The sequence below is a fragment of the Pteropus alecto genome, unplaced genomic scaffold (assembly GCF_000325575.1).
Source record: "Pteropus alecto unplaced genomic scaffold, ASM32557v1 scaffold7, whole genome shotgun sequence".
In the NCBI taxonomy this organism is placed as follows: Eukaryota; Metazoa; Chordata; class Mammalia; order Chiroptera; family Pteropodidae; genus Pteropus; species Pteropus alecto.
Window position 1 is genome coordinate 32,859,275 of NW_006494614.1, and position 24,158 is coordinate 32,883,432.

Here is a 24,158-nt window from a genome sequence, read left to right on the forward strand (position 1 = left end):
TAAAATTCTTCGTACTATGTAAAGAATGGAGGATTTTTACCTTTTATTTTATAAACTTCTATATTGTTTTACATTTTTATTATTTTCATCTATTTAAAACATTTGTTTTACCTGAAGTATTCAAAACTAAGCTTCTCTACAGCAGTTTACTTCTCCAGCCTTTGTGCCCTTACTGGGGTCCAAGCTACCCATCATCTCTGTTTATAAAAGATTCCTGGAGAGCTTAGAGGAAATAGCAATGCCTGAGCTCCATCTTAGAACACATAAGTCAGAATCTCAGGGGTAGATGGTCTGCAGACCAGCAGCATCAAGGGCATCTGAGAGCTTATTAGAAATGCAAAATCTCGGGCCCCATCCCAGACCTACTCCATCAAAATATTCATTTGAAATCATATTTCTCAGGTGATTTATTTGCACATTAGAGATTGGGAAGTATTTTTTCATTTAATGAGCTAGGATAAATTAACCTCTGTAAACTCTACTTTTCTCGACTGTAAACCGAGGAGGCGGGGGGCGGTTATAATATCTGTGAAAGCTAAATGAGCTTATGTGTATAAAGTGACCAGTGTCCTGCCTAGCACATAGTACTCAATAAATGGTAGCTTTTTTATGCTGGCTACTTCAGACTTTGCACTTCAAAAGTGAAGGCTCCATCAATTGGCCACCACTTACCAACTTTCCAGAGAATCCCGTGCTCTCCATTCTCTCTGTGAGATATGCAGACCAATGCTCAGGAAACTTAAAGGCTCTCAGTAGTGTCTACTCTCCAGTACACCCATATGCTTCTGCTCCCACAAATTCAACTGTGTGTTTACCAAGAGGCAGGTGGGTGTATTCCCAAATCTGTTTACCTTAACAGTACTTGTACTTGAAATACATAATTTAATTAAGCACTATGTAAACCAGTGAAATATGAGTACAAAGAGGAAGTTGTTGTTTCTAAGAAACAATAAATTGAATGCATTCAAAAGACTCAATAAATGCAAGTTTCTCAAAATGGGAATGAGAGAGACAACTGTAAAAGACAAGAGAAAATAAATCATATAACATTTGTAACTACATTCAGGTTGCTTTGCAAGTTTCTTATAATTTTCACTCCAATGTAAGGAAGCAAAAATCTGAACTCACAGTGGATGTTTTGTGGGTGAGTTTAAGGAAGATGCGCCCACCCGCGCATACAGAGAAGGCCTTGACTCTACTTCAAAACATTGAGGATGAGTATAGTTATATGTTTCAAGTCAAAATAAAATGTTGTAGCTATGGATAGGCTTTCTTTTAAAGATCTCCCATGTGATCTGGTTACTGGAAGCTCGGCATCCAGGAGATACAAAGAGAAACCTCACTGCCTTCCCTCCAGTCTCTCTTCCTGTGGACCCCCTGAGTGGGCCAATTCTTCCCTGTCCTTAGTGAGCTTTCAAGCAGCTCTCCCACGAGTTCTTAGAAGTTAAATGTCCTGAGATCATCTTTGTTTTAAGGAAGTCTTGTTGTAGTAACTTAAATATTCAGTTTAATATAACAATCAAATTCTAATTTTTTTCTTTCCCTGAGCTGAGGCCTGATTCAAGCCAAGAAGCTTGGGGTGGTTGTCTTGGAAGTCAGGGATGCAGGGGCCATTAGAGCCCATTGGTGTCTTTCCTATTCCAAGCCTTCCCTCACTAGCTGCCTTCCCAGCCCCTCCAGGATTGAGCCCCGGGCAAGGAGGTTAGAACACAGAGCACAGTCTTACATGATTGATTCCTCTGTGATCCAGCATTGCTGTTCATTGGACTTGGTGGGTGTTCAGGATTGACTCTCTCACGAAGCACTTTTCCCCATTGAGAATCCCCACTGAAAGCTTCATGATGAGGGAGATAACGCTTCTGCCAGTCCGCTTTTGCCATCAGTGCTCAACCCTCAGGCTTCTAGTCTGAGGAACCCTCTAGAAGGCTTTTTTCTAGGAGTCCTTCTTAAGAAGGTTCCAGGCCACCTCCCCCACATAAACCCATATAACCACCCAGAAAAATTTTCACATCCTTGTCCCACTGTTGGCAAAAACACAGTTTACTCCCATGCTATTATATAACTGCAGCTCTGGTCACAATAGCTTGCCTTGTGGAAAGTCATATACCCAAGGTTTCCAAGTACAGTTGTACAGAATGTAAACATTGTTGTATTTGTGAATGGTACTCTCTAAAGTTGTTCAGTGTACAATCTGAACAGCTGTCCACAGAGTTCAGACACTAGTCCACTGAATTCCAGAGGACACAGATCAAGCTCCTGAAGTAACTCTCTGACAGTCTTTCTCACTCAGGTTGAGAAAAGAAGCACACCTCTCCACCAACTAAAATAAAAGGTGGGAAATGCCATGGCTCTCCAAGAATGCTCTCCATAAGAATCCTGTCTCTTTGATCTATTTAGCCTTCTTTGCAACTTCCTAGCTCTATCTTAAATTACTTCTAGAGGTCACAAAAACAGGGTTTTTTTTTACCACCTGATTTACATAGGATATTTTGGGCTATGAGTTTATTTTTTGTTCTTACACCTCCCATCAAATGAAACAGGAACTATTCTTGTTACACCTTGAAACAACTTTTGAAATTCATTGACCAACTGTGGACCCACTTGCAGCTGCACATGGGAACACTATATGTAGGAGGATAAGCCAACGAAGAAAAGTCAGCCATGCAGAGATCTCACAGAAATGCTGTTTTCCATGAACATAATTGAGATCATGCTAGAAATATCAGTCAGAACAAGTCTGAGTGGATGAATAAGAACACCAGGGTGTGGGTCCTGTTGGTGTAGAGACTGACTTTGAATGTCCATACTCACTCAAATTATGCTTCTTTTACTGCTCTATATTTAGAACAATTGTTTAAGAAGTGTCAGGCCAAATATTTACTAATTTGTGTCATACAACAGCTTTGAACTCTATCAAAGGGTCATGGCCATACACCACCTAGGATGCAGCAAGAACCATTTTTTAATCTTATGACTTTTGTTTTCTTGTTCAAGTTATCTCATTGCTGATTGGAATCTGTGTCTCTCTGATTCATAAGCCTATCTCTTCAGGAGATTTTGTACCATAATTTAGAAAATACTTTTGATTAGATATAAAACAAGTAGTAACTTCTTTGTTCAGAGAATGAGGAAAAAAGATAACGTATTACATGCTCAACTATTATTTTTGCAAACCCCATGCTAGAGAAAATTTTGACTGTGTTGCTCTGCTGTTTTAGTTTTGGGGATTACCTAGTTAATTTCCTTAGAAGTTTCACACTGATCATTGATTTAAAACTTAAATAAAGTTATTGGCATCATTGAATTAAGAAATCAGCTTTTCTCTGCCTTTTAAATGACACTTAGTCACACAGTGCATTTAGCCTCAGGAGAGGCTGGGAAATAGAATCTATATTCTAAGAGGCAGTGTACCCAGCTAAAAACTGGATAGTGCTAATAATGAGGGAACATCAAGAAAACAGATGCTAAGGCAGGTAGGTAGCAGCCTCCGCCACAATCCAGTTTCTTCCTCTTTAGCCCTCTCCTCATCCAAACCCACAGATTTTCCAAATCAAAAGGGTTTTCTCACTCAAAAACACATCACTCCTACAAACTGACAGAGAAAATGAGAAATTCCAAAGGCTCCATTACCACCATTGCTTTAATCGTAGCCATATGTCATAGTGGAGCACATCCTGATGACATACTGCTCAAGAATGCCCTTGCTGGAGTCATGAGGAGGTTGCTTTCCAGGTCCACACTCACAGGTTTAGCCACATTTCCCAAGGCCGAGCACCACATTAGCATGGCCAGGTCCTAGCAGGTGTCACCTCCAATCCCATGCTGCTCCAAGCCAGCCTTCCCCGGTATGAGCTCAGGCCAGTGTCCAGACCACCTCTTCTGTTGAGTTTCTCTTTGGGTCTTTGTTGTCCTGTTTGGTCAGCTTTATATTTTTTTAACTTTTATATATTTTTTCAATTATAGTTGACATATACTATTATATTAGTTTCAAGTATACAACACAGCGATTAGATATTTATATAATTTATGAAGTGATCACCATGATAAATCCAGTACCCATCTGACACCATACGTAGATATTACAATACTACTGACTATATTCCCCATACTATACATTCCCATGACTATCTTGTAACTACCAATTTTTACCTCTTAAGCTCCTCCTCCCCTTCACGCATCTCCTCACGCCTCATGCTCAGCTTATTTCCTTCAAGCCCTTCTTAGTGCAGTTAAACTATTTGGTCATTAGGTGGATAATGAAGCCTCATTAATGACTAGAGAATACGAGTTGCAAACCTGTGGCCTGTATTTTTGTTTTGTTAACAAGGACAATGTTTTAAAAATCAGTTCCAACATTTAAATATTAGAACATTTCACATGAAAAGCTAAATTTTCTACTTGTCTTGAAATTAAAATCTAGACATTACACTCTCCACATACTGGAACTGAATTCCTGCATGGCAACAGATAATTCAAACAATGCTTCTTGAAACCCTGTGATGAGAAACACATTTGAAATTTAGGCTTTGACATTGTATAGCAGGGTCCAATGATAAGATGAGTCACACAGATAATCCAAATATGCTGAACTAACATTGCAAAGGTTATCCTGAACGTAAAAAGTAAACTTAAAATTCTCATGGAGGATTCATGGACTCCTAAAGACATTACTTTCTCCTCCGCCCCTTGGAGAAACACATACTAATGGTGTCCTACCTTGGTTCACCTAGCCAACTCCTCCAAATCCTTCAAGACTTTGCCAATCATTATCTCCTATGCCAAAACTTCTCCAGCTTCCTCAGACCAGTTTCCTGTGTTTCTATTATATTTAATACTAGTTAACCTTTTCCTGATTATGTAGTTATCACAATTGGACTATGAGCAATTTGAGGGAAAAAGATTATAATTTAGAGCGTATTTTGTTCTTCACATCAGGGTCCATACTATTTTGAAATTAGAAGGCAGCTTTATAAAGGTGATTGCTTTTGTTAGAAGATTCTAGACTAAAACGTCCTCAGCAAGCAGTCACCTAACCATTTCTGGTTTTGCAGTGACAAGGAATTCTCTACAGCACCAAGAAAGTCTTCTTGCCTTTTCCTTCCTCCTAGAATTAACATAAGTTTTATTTCTGTAAAACTCATACTATGTTCTGAGGTACCTTCATTCCAAGGAATGTTAAAATTGGTGTTACATAAAAAAAAAAAAAAAGTGAAAATATCAGTAGTCAGTTATATATATGTTTATCAGCAAAGTAGACTACTGTTGTTTTGTTTTGTTTTAGTGAAGGTCTAATGTGAAATTCCTCGTGGCAAACGCAATTGCTCCCAGTGGCTAGGCAGAGACAAGCAGAGCAAAACCATCCAGGACACGAAAGGACTGCCTATGTAGTTGAGGGCAAACCGCACGTGAGCAGTGGAGATTGAAAAGTGGGGGACACGTGCCCCATCTAAAGGGTACAGAGATCAGTACCCTTTGTTGTTCCCATGTAGATACGTGAAGCCCAGTATTGCTAGATTGTATATTGTTCACAAAGAGCTAAAAATATATGCTTCTATGAAAACTCTCTTATTTTAAAATATTAGTTCAATCAAATAAAAAATAAAAACACCATAAAGGCCAAACAAAATACTTAGGCCAAATTTAAAGCACAGGACAACGGTTTTGAGTCCTCTGGTGTTGAGAAATGAGGACCTCTACCCTAAATGTTCTAAGACTAGGTGGGTTTTGGAATTCCTGTGCATTATTTGCATCAATTTGCCTCCATTCTGATTAATCAGTGACCTCTTGCTGTGCCTGTCTTCTTGACTGCTTGGGACTCAGCTTGATTGGAATATGTGAAAAAAGAGTGAAAATGCATCGAATGAGGACACGAAAGGACTGCCTATGTAGAAAGAGCATGGAGTTCAGAATAAGGAACCTATAAGATTTGATTTTCGCTCATCATATTCTTTCCAGCTGTTTTCTACAAAGAAAGGAGTCACACTGTGTTTCCTGAGAGAACTGAGATATAGCCATCAAGCTTTCAGAACATAATTTTAATAAATTATTCTGTTTAGAAATAATTTGTGTAACTTAAAGCTATTTTAATACAACATATAATCGATCCCAACTTGCATAAACACAAGCCACTGTGGTTTCGAGAGTTTATGATTTGCAGGCTTTCTTTAAAAAATAAAATAAAAGGGGCTGGAATAAAAAAAATGATTACTAAAACTTTCCTAAAAAGCGTCACATATTTCCTTTCAGCTTCCATAAATTTTCCATAATGACAAAAACTCTTGATTAGGATGAGGCAAAGGAGAAATATTTTAATGTAGTCAAAACTCAGACAAATAGCTGAGGTGGGTAAATAGAGAAAGTGTGGCAGGCAACGGAGAACAGGACCATCACTTATCTAGGGCAATGAAGAAAAGTGAATTTGTAGTCTTTTAATTAACTTTTTAAGATAATTTGATAATGCAACTAATGAGAAAGATGAGAAACTGATCTTTGGGGTCTCATTTAATCTTGTTTCAATCTTGTTTAATTCCAGAGTTAAGTGTGTCATTAACATAAGCAAATGGGTCATTCCTAAAGTGACAAACTTTCTTGAGCACTGTCCATGTACCAGTCACCATGCTGGATATAGAAATTATTTTTTTAAAGGGACACTACAAGGATCTTATCCTTCAGGATCTCATAGGCAAGAGAGGAAAAAACAACATTATTATGTGGTAAGTGCCATGAAAGACAGCTAACCCATGGCATTAGAGGAATGTGGAAAAAGGTACCTAACACAGTCCAGGAGGTAGGAGGGAAAGGGGTCAGAAAGGAGTCTATGAGAAGCAGGTAATTGATGGAGAAGATACGCCATTCAAAACCTGTCAATAAAGGAAGTTATATATCATTTCAACTCAGTGTAGTCACATGAGCCAGTCTCCTAAGTTTTATTAAGCCAAGCACTTTGCCGTGAAAGCAAGTTCTCTGATTAATAGGCTCCTACATTTTAGAAGGGTTGACTCTTCAGTGGTGCCACAGCAAATGAGAGTTAGTCTTCAGCTTTCATATGTGGATTGTTTTTATTTGATACCTAATAGCAACCCTCAGTGACTATATGCCTACAATCATTGGGGAATCATGCTCTGCATTTTGAAAACTGTGCCATACTTTTAAAAGTGTTTACAATGAATATATTTTCTCCTTTACAAGTATGTCTTATCCAAAACAGTATTGCTACCTTTACAATGTCAAAACAGAGCTTGTGGCTTGCAAATATCCTCATATGTCAGGAACCTCTTAACTATATTGAGGACAGCCCAAGCACAATTAGCATTTCGAGATGCTATTGAGATAGGCTATATGAATTCACTAAATTAACTGCAGTTTCCACAAAAGTTTTTACTTCATCAACTGACTTCATTGTTTATTTTGCAAATGTAAGAGTTGGTAGGATCTTTGAACATATCTCTGCTACTGGGCTGGACTTACCTTAGTCAATGCTTCTTGCTTAAATCTGTGTATTTGAATAATAAATCATATCCTTTTGTTTCACCTTGAAAATGTAATGCTTCAAGCCTATCATCTGAAAATTCTTGTCAAACTGACTCTCCTAGCTCTGCCCATCCATTTGTTTTGTGGACTTACTAACAGCTCCTCTTGCTGGCAAAGCTCACTACTCCCACAGTAAAGATGGAAACAGCACTTGTTGTCAGCCCTTCTTAGTGAAGACAAACAGATTAATAGTGGTGTGCCCCAGATGTAAGCTGAGGTCTCCAAGCCTTTTTGATATTTAAATTGGCTTGGCCTTTCTAAGTCACAGCCATTAGGAAGTCCTGGGTCCAGGGAATTGCCCAGGGCCTTGGGCTTGCATCTGTCACTTCTGACTCCAAGTTACTGCTTTGTTGAATTCTCCCTCATTGCCCATCTCCACAGCTCTCCGTAGACTTTTCATTGATTTCTTCTCAAAACACGTATGCAGGGCATTTATATATGCAGATTTTGCTGCAACTTTTGTGCCACAGAGAGTATTTACAATGTAGAAATGCGAACAGCTGAAAATTAGGCATCTGTGTTGTTACAGTTCCTTCAGCCACCCTGCCATCATAAATTCTCACTGGCTTCTCTTTCTCCGCAAACTACAGCTTCTTATCATGTAGCTCAGCCCTGTCTCCCTCAAGAATCTCACCAGCTCTATGCCTCCCTATTTTCCAGGCCGCCTCCACTCAGCATTTCTCCCTCAGTTCCCCCTCATTTTACTATGCAGAGAAGCTGAATTCCTGAGCTTGACAACTGAAGAAAGAAGAAAGGAGAGATGCTGGTAGCTCACAGAATCATTGCTGGATGGCCAAAGAAATGATCCAGAAAAAGGAGGGGAGAGAATGAAATGCACCTATAATTTTCAGTTGATCATCATGTAGCCCATTCCACACCTGGAGAATTCATACTACAAAATAAAAAGAAGCCAAAGAGGCACAGACGTACTGAGAGGACTTTTATAAATTCCCTTCCATGAACAACAAAAACTCTATTCATCATTCACTCGCAATTTCCTAAATTAAATAATCAATAAGTTAACCAAGTATTGACCACTGCTATGTGCCCAACACTGTGTTGTGGATTGAGACTACAACTATGAACAATCAGACATAGTCACTGCCTTCATGCGAGTGAAGTGGTTAAAAGTAGACTCAACTGACAATGTGGGTCCATCCTTCACCAGCATGTGCTCTGGGATAAATTAAAATGCTTCACTTTTCTTATCTGCAAAACAGGAATCCTATCTGATAAAGATGTTATGAGGATTATATTAGTTTATACATGAAAAGCACATAGAAGGATACTATATTACTGCACAATGGCAGCTTAAAGCAACATACATTTATCTCAGTTTCTGTGGGTCATAGACCTAGGCAGAGCTTAATCAGATCCTCTGCTTTAGGGTCTTTCATGAGGCTGTAATCAAGATGCTGGCAAGGTCTGAGGTCTCGTCTGAAGGCCTCAGAAGGCCTTCCACCTGGGGAAGGATCGACTTGCAAGTTCAAGCAGTGGTAGTTGGCAGGATTCTTATCTTTGGGATGTGTTAAACTAAGGGCTTTATTTCTTACCTGGCTGACCCTTGCCTGAGTATCTCCAGCATGGCCCTGGGCTTTATCAAAGCCAGCAAGGGAGAAAGTCTGCTATTAAGATGGAAGTAAGATTCTTTTGTAATCTAATCATGAAAATCACATCCCCTCAACTTTTTATTTAAGGCACTTGAAGATGACTAGTTTTGCTAGAGCATGAAAAGATACAAAGTTAGACAGAAATCGGGTGGCTGAAAGGCACTGTAAGCCAGAGAAGGATTTAGGACTTTATCTTGAGGAAATGAAAGCTATTGAATTTTCTTCAGGGGAGTTACATAATCAGATTTGAAAAGATTACTTTTGTTACACTATGTGGAGAATGGATGGGACAGAAGCAAGAGTGAACACAAGAAGGCCATTTAGGAGAATTTCACAATGGTCCAGGTAAGAAGTGATGATGGCTTGGACCAGAATGATAGTGTTAGGAGAGAAATGACAGATAGGCAATAACAGGATGTGGTGATTAATCAGATGTGGGAATGAGGGTGCAAGGTGGTGAGGAAGAGATTTACCTTTTAAGGAATTGAGTGAATGATGGCTTATTTACTATCAAAGGGAATATTGAAGGAGGAACATATTTTGGGGTAAGGACAACTTTAGTCTTAGAAATCATGAGTTTAAGGAGCCTGTGAGATATTTAAGATTATATGAGCTTATATGCCAGATGTGGTTTTGAGGATAGAAGAGAGTCTGGAACAGCTCTGAAGCACTTTAATCTTCTAGAGTTGGATAGAAGACCTTCTGCTAAGAAAAGAGAAAGAGAGGAAAGAACCAGAGATTTTAGAGAAAGACCAAAACCAATGAAAAAAGAGCATTGTTAGTAGGAGTGATTGGTCAACTGTGTGGAATATTTCTGAAAGGTCAAGCACTGGCAAATGTCCAAAAAAACCTGGTGACTCAGGGTTATTTATGACCTTGGCAAAAGCACTTTTGTAGAAGCACTAACAGGGAGGCCTGGCTGGATTGAGTAGAGGGGAAAATGGGAAGCAACAAGACAGAGGCAGCAAGTATAGATATATACAGTACACCTGAGAAGTTTGCCTATAAAGAAGTGGAGAGAAATATGGCATTAACTGGAGGAAAATATAGACTAAATTGAAAATTTTGTTTGTTGTATCTGTTCTTTAACTAGGAGAGTTTGAGTACTATTAAATAGTGGTGGAAATTGGCTGGCAGATATGGAGAGGTGGGTACAGAAGAGTGGGGAGAACTGATAACTTAGGGTTCTGGAACAGGTAGCTGTGTCTGTAATCCAAAGCACTAGTAGAGGAGCTGGGTGTCGAAGGAGGGCTGTTCCATTTTAACAAGGCAAAGAAAGAATGAATGGTTGGGTACTTCTTCCAAGTAGATTTGAAGATTTGGTGTAGGAACACTGCATTCTGATGAAATGGCTTCCGTTGCCTTTTTAACAAACCTTTTCCTTTCAAATGTTTAGTAGCCAAGCACTCCTAATCCCTGCTACTCAAAGTGTAGTCCCTGGACCAGCAATATTAGCATTACCTGTGAGTTTGTTAGAGATGCAGAATCTTGAGCCCCACTACAAACATACTTCATTAGAATCGATATTTAACAAGGTCCCCGGGAAATTCCCATGTACATTAAAGTTTGAGAAGCAGCATTCCAATTGACTCCCTATTTGGTAGTATGAATTGAAAACCAGCTAAATTATCAGAGCTATGATCTTCAGGTATGAAAATACACTTGCTTTTGCTAGAGAATCCCTATGAATTTCTATAAGAGACAAGAAGAAACAGTAAAAAGCAAAAAATCACAATACTTCCATCTTTGTATTTTACTGTGTCGTATTATTTTTTATTCAACAAATATTTATTGAATACCTACTATATGCTAGACATGGTCTGGGTTCTGGGTCTACAGTAATTAACAAGACCAAGCCCCTACCCTTTGGACTTCATTTTCTTCCTTATTCAGTTCAGTTTTATGATCTGCTATTATATTTCTTGGTATAACCCTCAACCCTCTTGTATTCAATATTCATTTATTTATTTATTTCTTCCTTCACTCATTCACTTATTCAGTTGATAAATAATTATTCATCATATCCTATGTGCCAGGTACTGTTTTAGGTACCTGGGATTCAACGGTGATCAAAACAGATAAAAATTTCTGCCTTCATGGAACTTGTATTTGAGTTGATCTGTGGCAGAGGGTAGAGGGTGGCTGGTGAAGGAGAGATGGGCACTGAAAATGAAAACAAATCATTTGCCCACCTGGCAAAACCCCTTCTCCAGTTAAATCCAACTCTGGTTTCTCTGCAGTAGAATTCGGCTTTAGAAAAACATACAAGCATGCCAACAAGTCTCAGACCAACCATCATGGTCATTATCCTCAAGTGGGCCTCCTATCCTGCCTGGCCATCCTAGCTCATGTTCTCCTTCACTCTTCTAGACAATTTGATACCTTCTCATCTCTCCTCAAACCACTGATACCACCTACTCTACACCAGTCTTTGCTGAAAACTTATCTAATATTTTCTATCTTTTTATAAAACTCTAAGTTCTGCTGAGGTCATACTCCCCAAATGCCAGAACATTCTTTCTATAATGTCAGTGTCATTGTAGCACTCTTTTTTAAAAATAAAGTTTATTTATTTATTTATAAATAAATAAACTTTAATAACTAGGCCACTATTGCTTTGAGGATCAAGATCAAATTTCCTAATATACACTACAGCTTCCTTTTCCATCCATGTTCCATGCCTCCTATATTTCCAGCATATCAAGTAGTTGAATGTTTGTGTATGATAGGTACTCCATAAATGTTTTTTCTGATTGAAGTATTTCTTAGATTTTCCATTTTGCTATTTATTCTTCCACTTGTGTTCACACCCCTGCCTCAAATAATATTCTATCGAAAGGAGAATTTCAGCGTCGTTCCAATAGAATCGAAATTAATTATCTTGAACTCTTGAAGACAATAGTATTGGTTCCAACACCTACTTTTATGTAAACCATAAAGAACTCCTTTGATTTACTTCTGACACATTCTGGGATGGAGATCTATGGGTGGAAGCAAAGAATAAAAACAAAACAAAGCACAACCAAAATAGTTTTCCCTACTAAAAAGCTGGCTGGAATTCAAATAGAAGCGGTAATTAAGATGCTATGCAATGAGTTGAGAGGTATCAGAACTGGAAACCAATACATGTAAAATCATAGAATCTTAGAGTTAGAAAGATATCGGAGATGATCCAGTGCAAGTGCCTATCCAGAGCAAAAGTCCATTCTGTGTCACGCCAGTCCTGTAGCTTCTTTTACTTCCACTCTTCTAATCACAGAGAATTGGCTCCTTTTCATCATTAGAACCCAGTTATCCGAGTTTTTCTTCCTTCCTTTTAATTTATTTTCCTGGAATTTCTCCCCATTGGGCCTAATTTTTGACACTTTAAGCTACAAAAACTTTAATTGACTCTCTTTGCTACACAACGCCCCCCAAAACATTAGCACTCAGGAGTCTCATCTGTCCTGTGTCCTCTCTTAGTCCTACCTTTCTACAGATGGTCTCAATAGGCACAGCTCCGAAGTTTTCTTCATTATATCTGTCTCCTTCAAGATGCAGAATAATTTCTCAGTGTGTCAGGATGACAAAGCAATGCTTAACATGCAATCTGACTAATGAAGAATAATCAGAATATTTATTTTCCATAATCTATTTTTCTATTATTGCTGCCTGATATCAGGTTAACTTTTTTAGCAGCCATTTCACACTCTTGGTGCCTATTAAAAGCCTATTAGAATCCTCTGAATTTTTTTTCACATGAAGCATTGCCTTAGTAGATATTTTCCCAGCCTGCATGTGTACTAGAGTGTATGTTCATCTCAGACCTCCCTATGAATCACTGGATAAATCGAGGACTGGCAGTGAACTTCACTCTATTGAACTAGGCAATGACTCTAATAATGCTGGTGCCATATATGAGGTACCATAGAAAGCACCTTGTTCTGCTAAACATGTGCTCCCCTTCTAAAGAACAGTCTATTTATAAACTCAGTCCACTCAAAGGACCTGAGGTGACCAGGCTATTTACTGTTCTAGAAGATAATTTTTATCCGCAACCTTTCTCTTACCGAAGATAATTTTTATCCGCAACCTTTCTCTTACCGAGAACATGCACCCTGATATCTGCTCCCAACAATTAAATACTCATCTACTTAATTTTCTTTCCTCACACCCAGGTTGATTGAACTCTTGACTTTAAAAAAAAAAAATAAATAAAACTGGGCAGGTCAAGAAACCCAACCCCTCTCTTCCAACCGGAGCTCCGCCCTCTGCCCCCTGGTGGCCTGGAGTTGAAGGCCAAAGAGGAAGAGGAGGGCTGCACTGCTGTTGGGGCAGGCAAGAGCGCAGGCTCAGCCCCTTTAGCTAGTGGGACAAAGGGTCACTCTAAAAATTGCAGCTGGGACTTGTCAGGTGGCTGCTGGTGGCTCCCCACCGGATTTTCCTTCTCCCTTTCTCTCTCTCCACAGATTGCTTCCCAAGAGAAGTCTGCTACTGAAACTTCATCATCACAAGTTGGGGACACCACTTCACACAGGAGGGTAAGAAGATGGGGCCTCACTCTCCAATTCCTGTCTTCTAGATTCTGGGGTGTGCATGGGTCTGTGGGTGGGAGAAGGTAGGGTACCCTAGTGCTTGTGGTCATAGGGCTATTTCACTGAAGTCATCTACAGTTGGGATAGGTTACTCATGTTCTTGATTTAAAGTTGGGAGCCAAAAAACATTTTCTTGAAATCTAAGGAATATGCTAAATTAGGAGAATGTCATACATACTAACAGAAATGTATGAGAGGGATGCTTTTAAAAAGTAAAATCACTTGCAATTTCTAACCATGATTTGAAGTCTGTAAAGTCTGATGTATGTTTTTCTTCCTCTATTTTATAGAGAAGAGAGAGAAAAAATAAAATTCTTAGGTTTTGTTCATAGTTTAGGATTTTTTTCTCAATTTTTATCAGGAACTGTATAAACATTTGGTACCCAATAACTTTAGATAAAATGTAATTAGTTTTAATGAAATTGGTAGAAAAAAAAAGTCAGACAACTCTTCAAATCCCCAGAAATATAACTTACTGACAAAATAGAAATCATCCTGCAAAAAAGAACAAATTTGTAATTTAACTATAAAACAAGTTTTTGTTCTAACTGTACACACATGGCTATACTGACATATGTTTTATATTAGAAGTCATGTTGGAAATGAAACAGTAAAATAGAACCCCCCCCCCCCCCCTCATGTCAGACTTAACTTAAAATGGCAAGCAGCAGAGCTGGAGCTTTCTATTCCGGGCGTCAGGGCTGATGAGCCCTGACAGATGCAGTGCTTGGAATGTGGTAGGGACAGCGAGCAGGCGTAGCTGATTTGCCCCTTTGGCAAGATGACATTCTGGGATCCCAGCTCATTCTGGCATGGGAGTGACAGTGACACCTTAGCACACATGGCTTTTCAGCTTACTCTGTGTAAAGTCTCTCCCAGGAGGCAAGGGTAGAGGCCAGCAGGAAAAAGAATGTTCTTAAAGTGACAGTTCTTTTCTATAAATCAGTTCTAGGAGCTTTATATCTGAGATTTCTTTTGGGCCAGGAGGAACTTGATTTAAGTGTCATGGTTTCACATGGACTTACCCACTCGTAGAAGAGGGTAGAATTACATTATCATTTCTTGGCAACGTCATTCTCAGTCCAATGACTCTCAGTCTTTGCGTTATAGACCTTTTTGAAAACCTCATGAAAGCTCTGGGCCCTCTCTACAGAGAAATGCACATAAACACACAGGCATAACATATTTCATAGTGTTCCAGAAAATTTCATGGAATTCATGGACTTACCTGAACCCCAAACCAGAAAAAGGTTGCCAGAGGAAATATAGGACACTCGGCTACATTTTAATTTTATATAAATCACAAACCAGTTTAAGTATAAGTATGTTCCAAATATTGCACGGGATATACTTATAGTAAAATAAAATTTGTGGTTTATCTGAAATTTAAATTTAACTGGACATTTTGTATTTTTGTTTGCTAAATCTGGCAACCCAGACCCAGGTGCAGGCTCCCAGGTGAAGAATCCTGTCTCTATTGGTTTAGCGTATCTGATTATGAGTTGATTCTAGGGTTCTAAAAGGCCATATTGAAGGGACCAGATTTTGGCAATTCTGACAGTAGAAGCCATCTGTTTAGTTTGAACTCTCTATAAAATTTTAGAATTGAAAGGTATATATCTCATTTGACAGGTGATTAAACTGAAATCCTAAAAGGTTGGATGTTTTGTCACGGGTCCATCAGATGGTTAGAGCAAAATGAACACCAAAAAGCCATTAGTCTCAAAAGCTAGATTTCCAAGTCTCTCTGACTGCCACCAACCCCACTTTCCAACAGAGTAGGAAGAGAGAAAGCTACTTCAATAAAATTTTCAACAAAACCAAAAATTTTACCACTCGGTCTTTGCATCCTGTATCCAAGTTTGAAGAATAGAAGTTAACTTTATGTATAATCTCTGTACATTATACATAAAAGTCCGACACAGGCCTCTAGCTAAGTTGAATCATAACAAATTGATAATATTTGTCTTTAAACAAAAATTGATAATTTTATATTCCACCTAACACTTAAAAGGAAGTAAGTACTTGATTCTCGGATCAACAGATTCATGCAAGATCTCCTCAAACCTGTTTCTATTTTTGGCTTACCAACCTATTGGAATTTCATATTTTTACCACCCCTAACAGAATAAAGAAATCCACAGTTGTTTGTTCCTAAACAAATTTATCTTACGTTCTAAAGGGCAACTCTTTTATTTCAGTGTTTGGAGCTATACATTCTTTGTGACCAAATTTTGCTTTTATAAATCTCAGTCCTACCTCACTCAGTCTCTATCTTCTCATGTTGAAAAGAGCTAACTTATTAGCCTTCCACGAATTTTAACATTCTCTGGATTTAAGGGCAGCAATTTTGGGGTCAGAGTTCAGTCTGGGTTTGAATCTTTACTCTACTACACATTGCACACTTGTGTGACCTTGGATAAGTTTTAAAACTCTCTTTGAACCTTAATTTCTTCATGTGTATAATGAATATACTACAACCTACTATTTTTAGGATTTCGGTGATGATTAAATTTTTAAAAATTATGTAAAATACTGACTCAGGGCTCAGCATCCAATAAGCCCTCAATTAATAAATATTAGCTATATAGTTATTATTTTAGGTACAAATGGAGACACCATCGTCATAGAAACAACACAAAAACCAAGATCTGCAGTGGGCAGTGGCAGGAGAGCATAGAACTGCATCTTCGTTACCCTTCTGCCTGGTTTCTAATAGAGGAGATCCAAGAGTCTGCTCTGGGAGATAGTGGATGAAGCAGAGAGGGGAGGAGGCTGTGGTTTCCATGACCAGAGAAGGAGAATTCTCTAGGTTCCCTGCGCAGAATGACAGGATAGCTCCTGTATCTAGCATAGGGAGCCTTCTACAACTCCCCACATCCTGTGCAAAGTCTCTTCTTTCATCCAGAAAGGGAAGGGACCGGAAGTGACTGGTAGTGCTTCCAATGGCTGCTCAACCCATTACACAACCTCGGCTGCTGCGGCTAGACCTGCTTGCTCTTTCCAGCTTGCCCTACTAGGGGCCATGTGAAAAGTGCGGGCCACTAATAATCTGGGGTGCAGGGGTGGTTCTTCTTCTCTTTGACCCCAAGGAGCTACTCATTAGAGCCTCCTGGGTTGGAAATAAAAATCAAGTCCGTTGTGCTTTAGAAAAACCACAGGCAATTCGACAAGGCTGTGCTCCTCACGGTGCAGACCAAGACCCTAGTCGAAGGTCTCCCTCAGGTATGATAACCATGGCAACTGCCCTGGCTACCAAGCCTGGAGAGTATCTGAGCAGCTGGCCACAAGCTCTCATTGGTTATAAATAAATAAATAAATAAATAAATAAATAAAATGAAATAAAACTTTAAAAAATCAACAACGGTAAGTATAACTCTCATCCAATTTTGATTTAATATATAATTGAATCGATAACAAGGATATGCTTTCAAAATTCATTTCTCAACACTTAGGTTATCTATGAACATATACATGCAACTCATTTTTGTAACCTTTTTCTTGCAGCCACATTTTGACTGTCTTTGTGACCATCATTGGTGATCACTTATTATCTGACCCAAGGATGCATAGTCAATATTTGTATAATTGTAGAAAAAACAGTGAGAGTTCCTATACAAATTGCATTTGACTACATGTTCACATATGACCTAATGACTGAGTCATACATTTTTGTGAATATCCAATTCTTTTCTAATCACCCCGTACTACCTGTAATACTATCAGAATTTCCTCCCAAACAATGAGTGGTTATAAGCCCTACATCTACATGAATAGAAAAAAATCGGCCAAAGGATTTCTTCCAGAGAAATAGGGCTTCCTCACAGACATAGTTAAAAACTACTGTTTAAACACACACACACACACACACACACACACACACATTACTCTACTGTGCTTACCTAGTTTCTTGTTGCCGGATTGTACCTCTCATTTTTATCTAACATAAATTACAGATTTTATTGCTCCATAATTCCCAGCACAGTGGTGCCCATATGACAGTAGGTCTGATAATTGCTTGCTGAACAAAATTTTTTAAATTTTCCCCAAAGAAATGCAACAAGGGGACACTCATTACATTAAGTCAAATGCATTTGAAGACTAAAATGACAGTGAGGTTGAAAATCTGTTTCACAAGATAAGGGCACATTTGGCATTGTTTGCAAGAAAGAACAAAGAAAGACAAATGTGCTATGGTCTTATAAACAAATGTAAATATGAATTTGACAATTTGAGCTTAATGAGGAAGACAGAAGCCCTGGAAAGGAGATGGACCTTTTCTGTTTCCTACCTACTTGCTGCTCTCCTTCCACAAGGAAAGGAACAGGAACAAATACAATAATAGAATTTTTAAAATGTATATTCCAGTAATTAAATTGAAGACATTTCAAGTTGGATCACAGCTACGTTTTACCCCTCAGGATGAACTCAGCAGTGAGACTTAAAACACACACACACCAAGAAACTATAAAACACTTAAATACCTAAATATCCATCCACATGAGAGTAATTCAATAAGTGTTATGTATTCTTACTATGGGTCACTGCAGCTATTAGAGAGAATGGGATAAATTTGTGTATGTACTGATACAGAAAGATGTATATGAGTTACTGCTAGGTGAAAAAAGCAAACTGCTAATATAGCATAATAATATAGCATAAATTTGTACTGCAGCTGACTTGTATTGGCTCAGGAGAACCAATTTTTACATTTTCAAGAATTTGACAAGCTGATCGTTAAACAGTGGATAGCTTAAAATCATCCACAATGAGTGTTTTTGCACCGAAGAAATCAGCACCTCGCAATTAAGGGCTTTTTTCTCCCCTAGAGAAGTGGTTTCCCAGCACACCACTGTTCAAAATATGCAGATATAAGTTTGTATAAGCCTATGTAATTATCCGGAATCATAGATAACAAACTGTGAATTGTTGAATTACATATACTCTCATACACTCTCACAAAAAAAGTGAATACTGCCATGTGTAGCATCTTCTGATGACTATGCTAAACTTTTTGAAAAAGGCTAAAACAATTTACTCTCATATTTGAAGGGCTATGTATATATTTGATAAACTTAATAAATTTCAGTTCTATGTTTAAATACTAGAGTTGTTCAGAGCTACATTATAGAGCTAAATCCATACTTTGTACAGGTTTAAAAACTGGTTTGAATATTTATAACAATGGAAAAAAGGTTTGTATTTGTAATGTGTGAGCATCCATATAAATAAATCTCTATGTGGTATATCACTATGAGGCATATTACTAGATTAAGAATTTTAATATCAAAACATAATTGTTTTTATTTCTGATAGACTGCCAAATTATCATCCAAAAGACTGTATCAATTATATTCCCATCAATAATGAATGGAGAGTACCACATCAATATCCGATATTGCGAATATTTAAAACACTTTTAACCATAAGATAAATAAAATTTGACCACAAAAAAATAAAAAGGATCTCTGGATTTCAGTTGACATTTTCCTGATAATTATTAGATTAGCTTTGTAAAAATTTATTAACTATTTATATTTTATCTTCTGTGAATGGCCTAGTTACCTAGTCATAGTCTTTGTCTATTTTTTTAATTGGAATACTTTTTTCTTATTAATTTGTAGGAACTCTATAAATATTGTGTCAGTTAACCTTTTTTCCTGTCAATAATGTTACAAATATTTGTTTTTACTGTTGTTTGTCTTTTAAGTAGCTATTGGTATTTTTTTAGAAGTTTTTGTTTTGTTCTATATTCAGATATTTCAGTCTTTTCCTTTATGGCTTCTGGATTTTGTGTTATACTTAAGAAGGCCTTTCCTACCCTAAGATTTTTAAGAAAAACTACTTCTAGTTCGTGTGTGTGTATGTGTGTGATTTAGATATTTAAATGATCTGGAAGTTATTTTAGTGAATATATAAGTAGAAATCAATTGAACTAATGCTATCATTACAAGTCCTTACCCATCGATTTTCAAGTGCCACATTTATTCTAATGTGTATATTAGAATATATATACATATTCTACATTTTATGGATTCCTGGATTTAGTATTTTATTGAGGAAAACTTCAGAGTAGTTATAATTCACTTTTTCATGAGAATAAACTAAGCCCTTCAAATGATATTTAACTATTATTCCATAATTACTGTATAGCTAGGTCAGAGAATGGTCATTTCTGTTTTATAAAATTACTCGGCAATACAGCTATTGAGCAGTCTTAATCGATAATATAAATCTTTCTAGAATCGTCTTCAATTCTTGATGCTGAAGTAAACTATCAATAAAATACACATCTAGTTTAATGTAAATCTTTAAATCTATTTTTGAGAGTTAATCTACATCATGTGATTAAAAAACTTTTTGTCTTATAAAAAAGAAAAGTTTCTCGATGTAGCAATTCAAAGTCCAAAGCACGATTAAAATAAAACCATGCCTTTTTTTTTCTAGCTGAGCTCTTGCCTGTCACAGTGTGTTTGCCAACATGGCCCCCAAAAAGAAGACTGTCAGAAAGAACAAAGGAGATATCAATGAGATGACCATAATTGTAGAAGATAGCCCTTTAAACAAACTAAATGCTTTGAATGGGATCCTAGAGGGAGGCAATGGCCTTAGCTGCATTTCTTCTGAATTAACAGACACATCTTATGGTCCCAACCTCTTGGAAGGTTTAAGTAAAATGCGGCAGGAGAGCTTCCTTTGTGACTTAGTCATTGGCACCAAAACCAAATCCTTTGATGTTCACAAGTCAGTGATGGCTTCATGCAGTGAGTACTTTTGCAACATCCTAAAAAAAGACCCATCTACGAAAAGGGTGGACCTCAATGATATCTCACCACTGGGCCTGGCCACTGTCATTGCATATGCCTACACCGGAAAGCTGACTCTCTCCTTGTATACAATAGGAAGCATTATCTCTGCTGCTATTTATCTTCAGATCCATACCCTTGTAAAGATGTGCAGTGATTTTCTGATACGAGAGATGAATGTTGAGAACTGCACATACATTGCTAACATTGCTGAAACATACTCTCTGAAAAATGCAAAAGCAGCAGTCCAAAAATTTATCCGGGATAACTTCCTTGAATTTGCAGAATCAGAGCAGTTTATGAAACTTACATTTGAGCAAATTAATGAACTTCTTATAGATGACGACTTACAGTTGCCTTCTGAAATAGTAGCATTCCAGATTGCTATGAAATGGTTAGAATTTGACCAAAAGAGAGTGAAATATGCTGCAGATCTTTTGAGCAATATTCGCTTTGGTACTATCTCTGCACAAGACCTGGTCAATTATGTTCAGTCTGTACCAAGAATGATGCAAGATGCTGATTGTCATAAACTCCTTGTGGATGCTATGAACTACCACTTACTTCCATATCATCAAAACACATTGCAGTCTAGGCGCACGAGAATCCGTGGGGGCTATCGAGTCCTCGTCACTGTTGGGGGACGTCCGGGCCTTACTGAAAAGTCTCTCAGTAGAGATATCTTATATAGAGACCCTGAAAATGGATGGAGCAAGCTTACAGAAATGCCAGCCAAGAGTTTTAATCAGTGTGTGGCTGTGATGGATGGATTTCTTTATGTAGCCGGTGGTGAAGACCAGAATGATGCAAGAAATCAAGCCAAGCATGCAGTCAGCAATTTCTGCAGGTACTTATCCTTTATTAGGAACTGAAATGGTTCGATATGGTGAGAAAATTGCCCTGATATAGAGGTAAATTAATCATGCTTATTAGCTTCTTTCATTACCTCAGGAAATCAATAATACTAATAATAATGTCACACTACATATATAAACAACACTTTGCATGATATAAAGTACATTCACATATATTATGTACTCTAGATTTCTGAATAAGCCTATGAAGTGAGCAGGGAAGACATGATTATTCTGATTTTACATATGAGAAATCTGATACTCAGAGAAGTTATACCACTAGTAAGTGGTAATTTACGTTTTCTCACTTATAGTCAAGTGCTCTTCACAATATACTGCCTTTCTGAAAGACACTGGGTACGAGTTTAGTTTTTAAGACTGGTAAGAAAGATTAAAATAATACAAAATTTATTTTAAGCAGCTGTTACTGATGATTGCCAGATTTATAATTGGCAAATAGAATGAGAGCATTAAAAATGTAGCAGCTAATTAATTTTAAATATTTATTTGAAGATTGAATACCAGAGAAAATGTCAATATTTTTGATGCATGAAGAGTAAAAGCATAATAATTCCTTCAGAAAATGGAATTCAAATGACATACTTTTGTTTATTTATAATAAAAAAATAAATTTCCAAATATATGAAATCTTCAGAAAGTCAGGCTTACATCTTGGTAGTAATACAAAGCCAAATAAATAATGAGCAAGATCTGAAAATTTAAAGAGTATTTCATGAAAAATATTCTTTATTATTTCATTATATGTGTGTATTTCATTTAAACGAATTCAAACAATTAAGTTATTTTTAACCTTTAATTTATAACTATAGTTAGTTTTGATTTGGAAGTTAAATGGGACAAAGATGAACATCAAACTGATAGCATAAGTCCTGTGTTTACAATAGTTTAGAACTATGTAAACAGGAAATTATCAGTTTACCATGACTGCTTATTTTCCTCCTTCTGATAACTCAGCTATTCGTACTTAAGTCATTGTTTTTGCAGTATTGATTTCAGTGCTTATGATATAATTACTGTGATACTGAACGCTGAAAAAATATATATCCATAAACAAAATAATCTTACCTACTAATATGTGCTAGAAAATAAAGAAGCATCAAAAGTTAAAGCTTTCGTCGATGCTTTGGGACATGAGTTCCATTGCTCTCATTCTAAACAGATAATAGAAAAAAACTTGGTTGAGTTTTTTTTTTTTTTTTTTTTTGTTTTTTTTGTTTTTTGCAATGGCCAGGATAGGTGTATAAATAAGAAGGGGTTTGTAAGAAATGGAGAAATTCAATTAGTCAACTCCTATATTAATTAAACAGTGAGAATGAACTAGGGATGGTTGGTCTCTGAAGATATGAAGATTTTAATGTGGCAGTGTTCCCTTTTCTGATTGCCACAACTAGCCACTTTTCACCCCTCCCCAAATCTCACAAATCCTTCTGGACAATGGGTATTTGAATATGGAAGAAAGGGGATTAGAAGACTAGTCTCTGTAGGATCTTCTCCAAGCGGCTTGATAAAAGAAGTTAATTTGTTAACGGGAGGAAGGGAGTCACCAATGCCTATCTTGCTTTTTCGAAGTGTCACACTTTTTTACTTTTCGAAAGAGAAACGCCAGTAACCAGGTAAGGAGTTGCGCTAGCTATGTCAGCAGCCTCCTGGCATAAAGTGTCAAAATTCCCACGTTATGGTGAGTGGAATAACATGGGTTCCCTGGCTGCCGCCAACAAGGCTGTCACATTTCTTCTGCATTCCCAGGTACGATCCCCGCTTCAGCACCTGGATACACCTGGCCAGCATGAACCAGAAGCGCACGCACTTCAGCCTGAGCGTGTTCAACGGGCTCCTTTACGCCGTGGGCGGCCGCAATACAGAAGGCAGCCTGGCTTCGCTGGAGTGCTACGTGCCGTCCACCAATCAGTGGCAGCCGAAGACGCCCCTGGAGGTGGCGCGCTGTTGCCACGCCAGCGCAGTCACCGATGGCCGAGTGCTGGTGACCGGCGGCTACATCAGCAACGCGTACTCGCGCTCGGTGTGCGCGTACGACCCGGCCAGCGACTCGTGGCAGGAGCTGCCGAACCTTAGCACGCCACGGGGGTGGCACTGCGCAGTCACTCTGGGTGACAGGGTGTACGTGATGGGGGGTAGCCAGGTGGGGCCGCGCGGGGAGCGCGTGGATGTGCTGACCGTAGAGTGCTACAGCCCGGCGACAGGCCAGTGGAGCTACGCGGCGCCGCTGCTGGTGGGCGTGAGCACGGCGGGAGCATCCGCGCTGCATGGCCGCGCCTACCTGGTGGGCGGCTGGAACGAGGGAGAAAAGAAGTACAAGAAGTGCATCCAGTGTTTCAACCCCGAGCTCAACGAGTGGACGGAGGACGACGAGCTGCCCGAGGCCACTGTGGGCGTGTCCTGCTGTACCCTTTTGATGCCCAACAACGTGACCCGAGAATCCCGAGCCAGTTCGGTGTCCTCCGTGCCAGTCAGTATCTGAACCAAGGTAGATGCGGAGACGCGGGAATAACAAATATTTATTTGTGGTTAACCTATGAGTTAGCGAAAAGGAAAATATATAACATTAACTACAACGATTGTATTTTTAAATATGTTGAGGTATACGTCCCGTTGGGTTTAAATTCCAGGTATGGCATAATCTACCTCTGTGTCATTTTGTTAAAGCAAAATACAGGGCCACAGTCAACAATGAAAGAATTTATTTCAACGGCCAGTGGGTGGCAGACAGCATTCATTGTAGGCACTCTTCCATCCTGGCATGTT

At 38.3% G+C, this 24,158-nt stretch overlaps 1 protein-coding gene across 1 annotated transcript; it reads left to right on the forward strand.

Annotated features, from left to right (window-relative positions):
- The first annotated feature begins 20,175 nt into the window (after window positions 1–20,175).
- On the forward strand, window positions 20,176–23,901 carry KLHL31 (kelch like family member 31). Its single transcript, XM_025042892.1, has 2 exons — window positions 20,176–21,367; window positions 23,142–23,901. The coding sequence occupies exons 1-2, from the start codon at window positions 20,196–20,198 to the stop codon at window positions 23,872–23,874; spliced, it is 1,905 nt and encodes a 634-aa protein (XP_024898660.1). The 5' UTR covers window positions 20,176–20,195; the 3' UTR covers window positions 23,875–23,901.
- The last annotated feature ends 257 nt before the right edge of the window (window positions 23,902–24,158 follow it).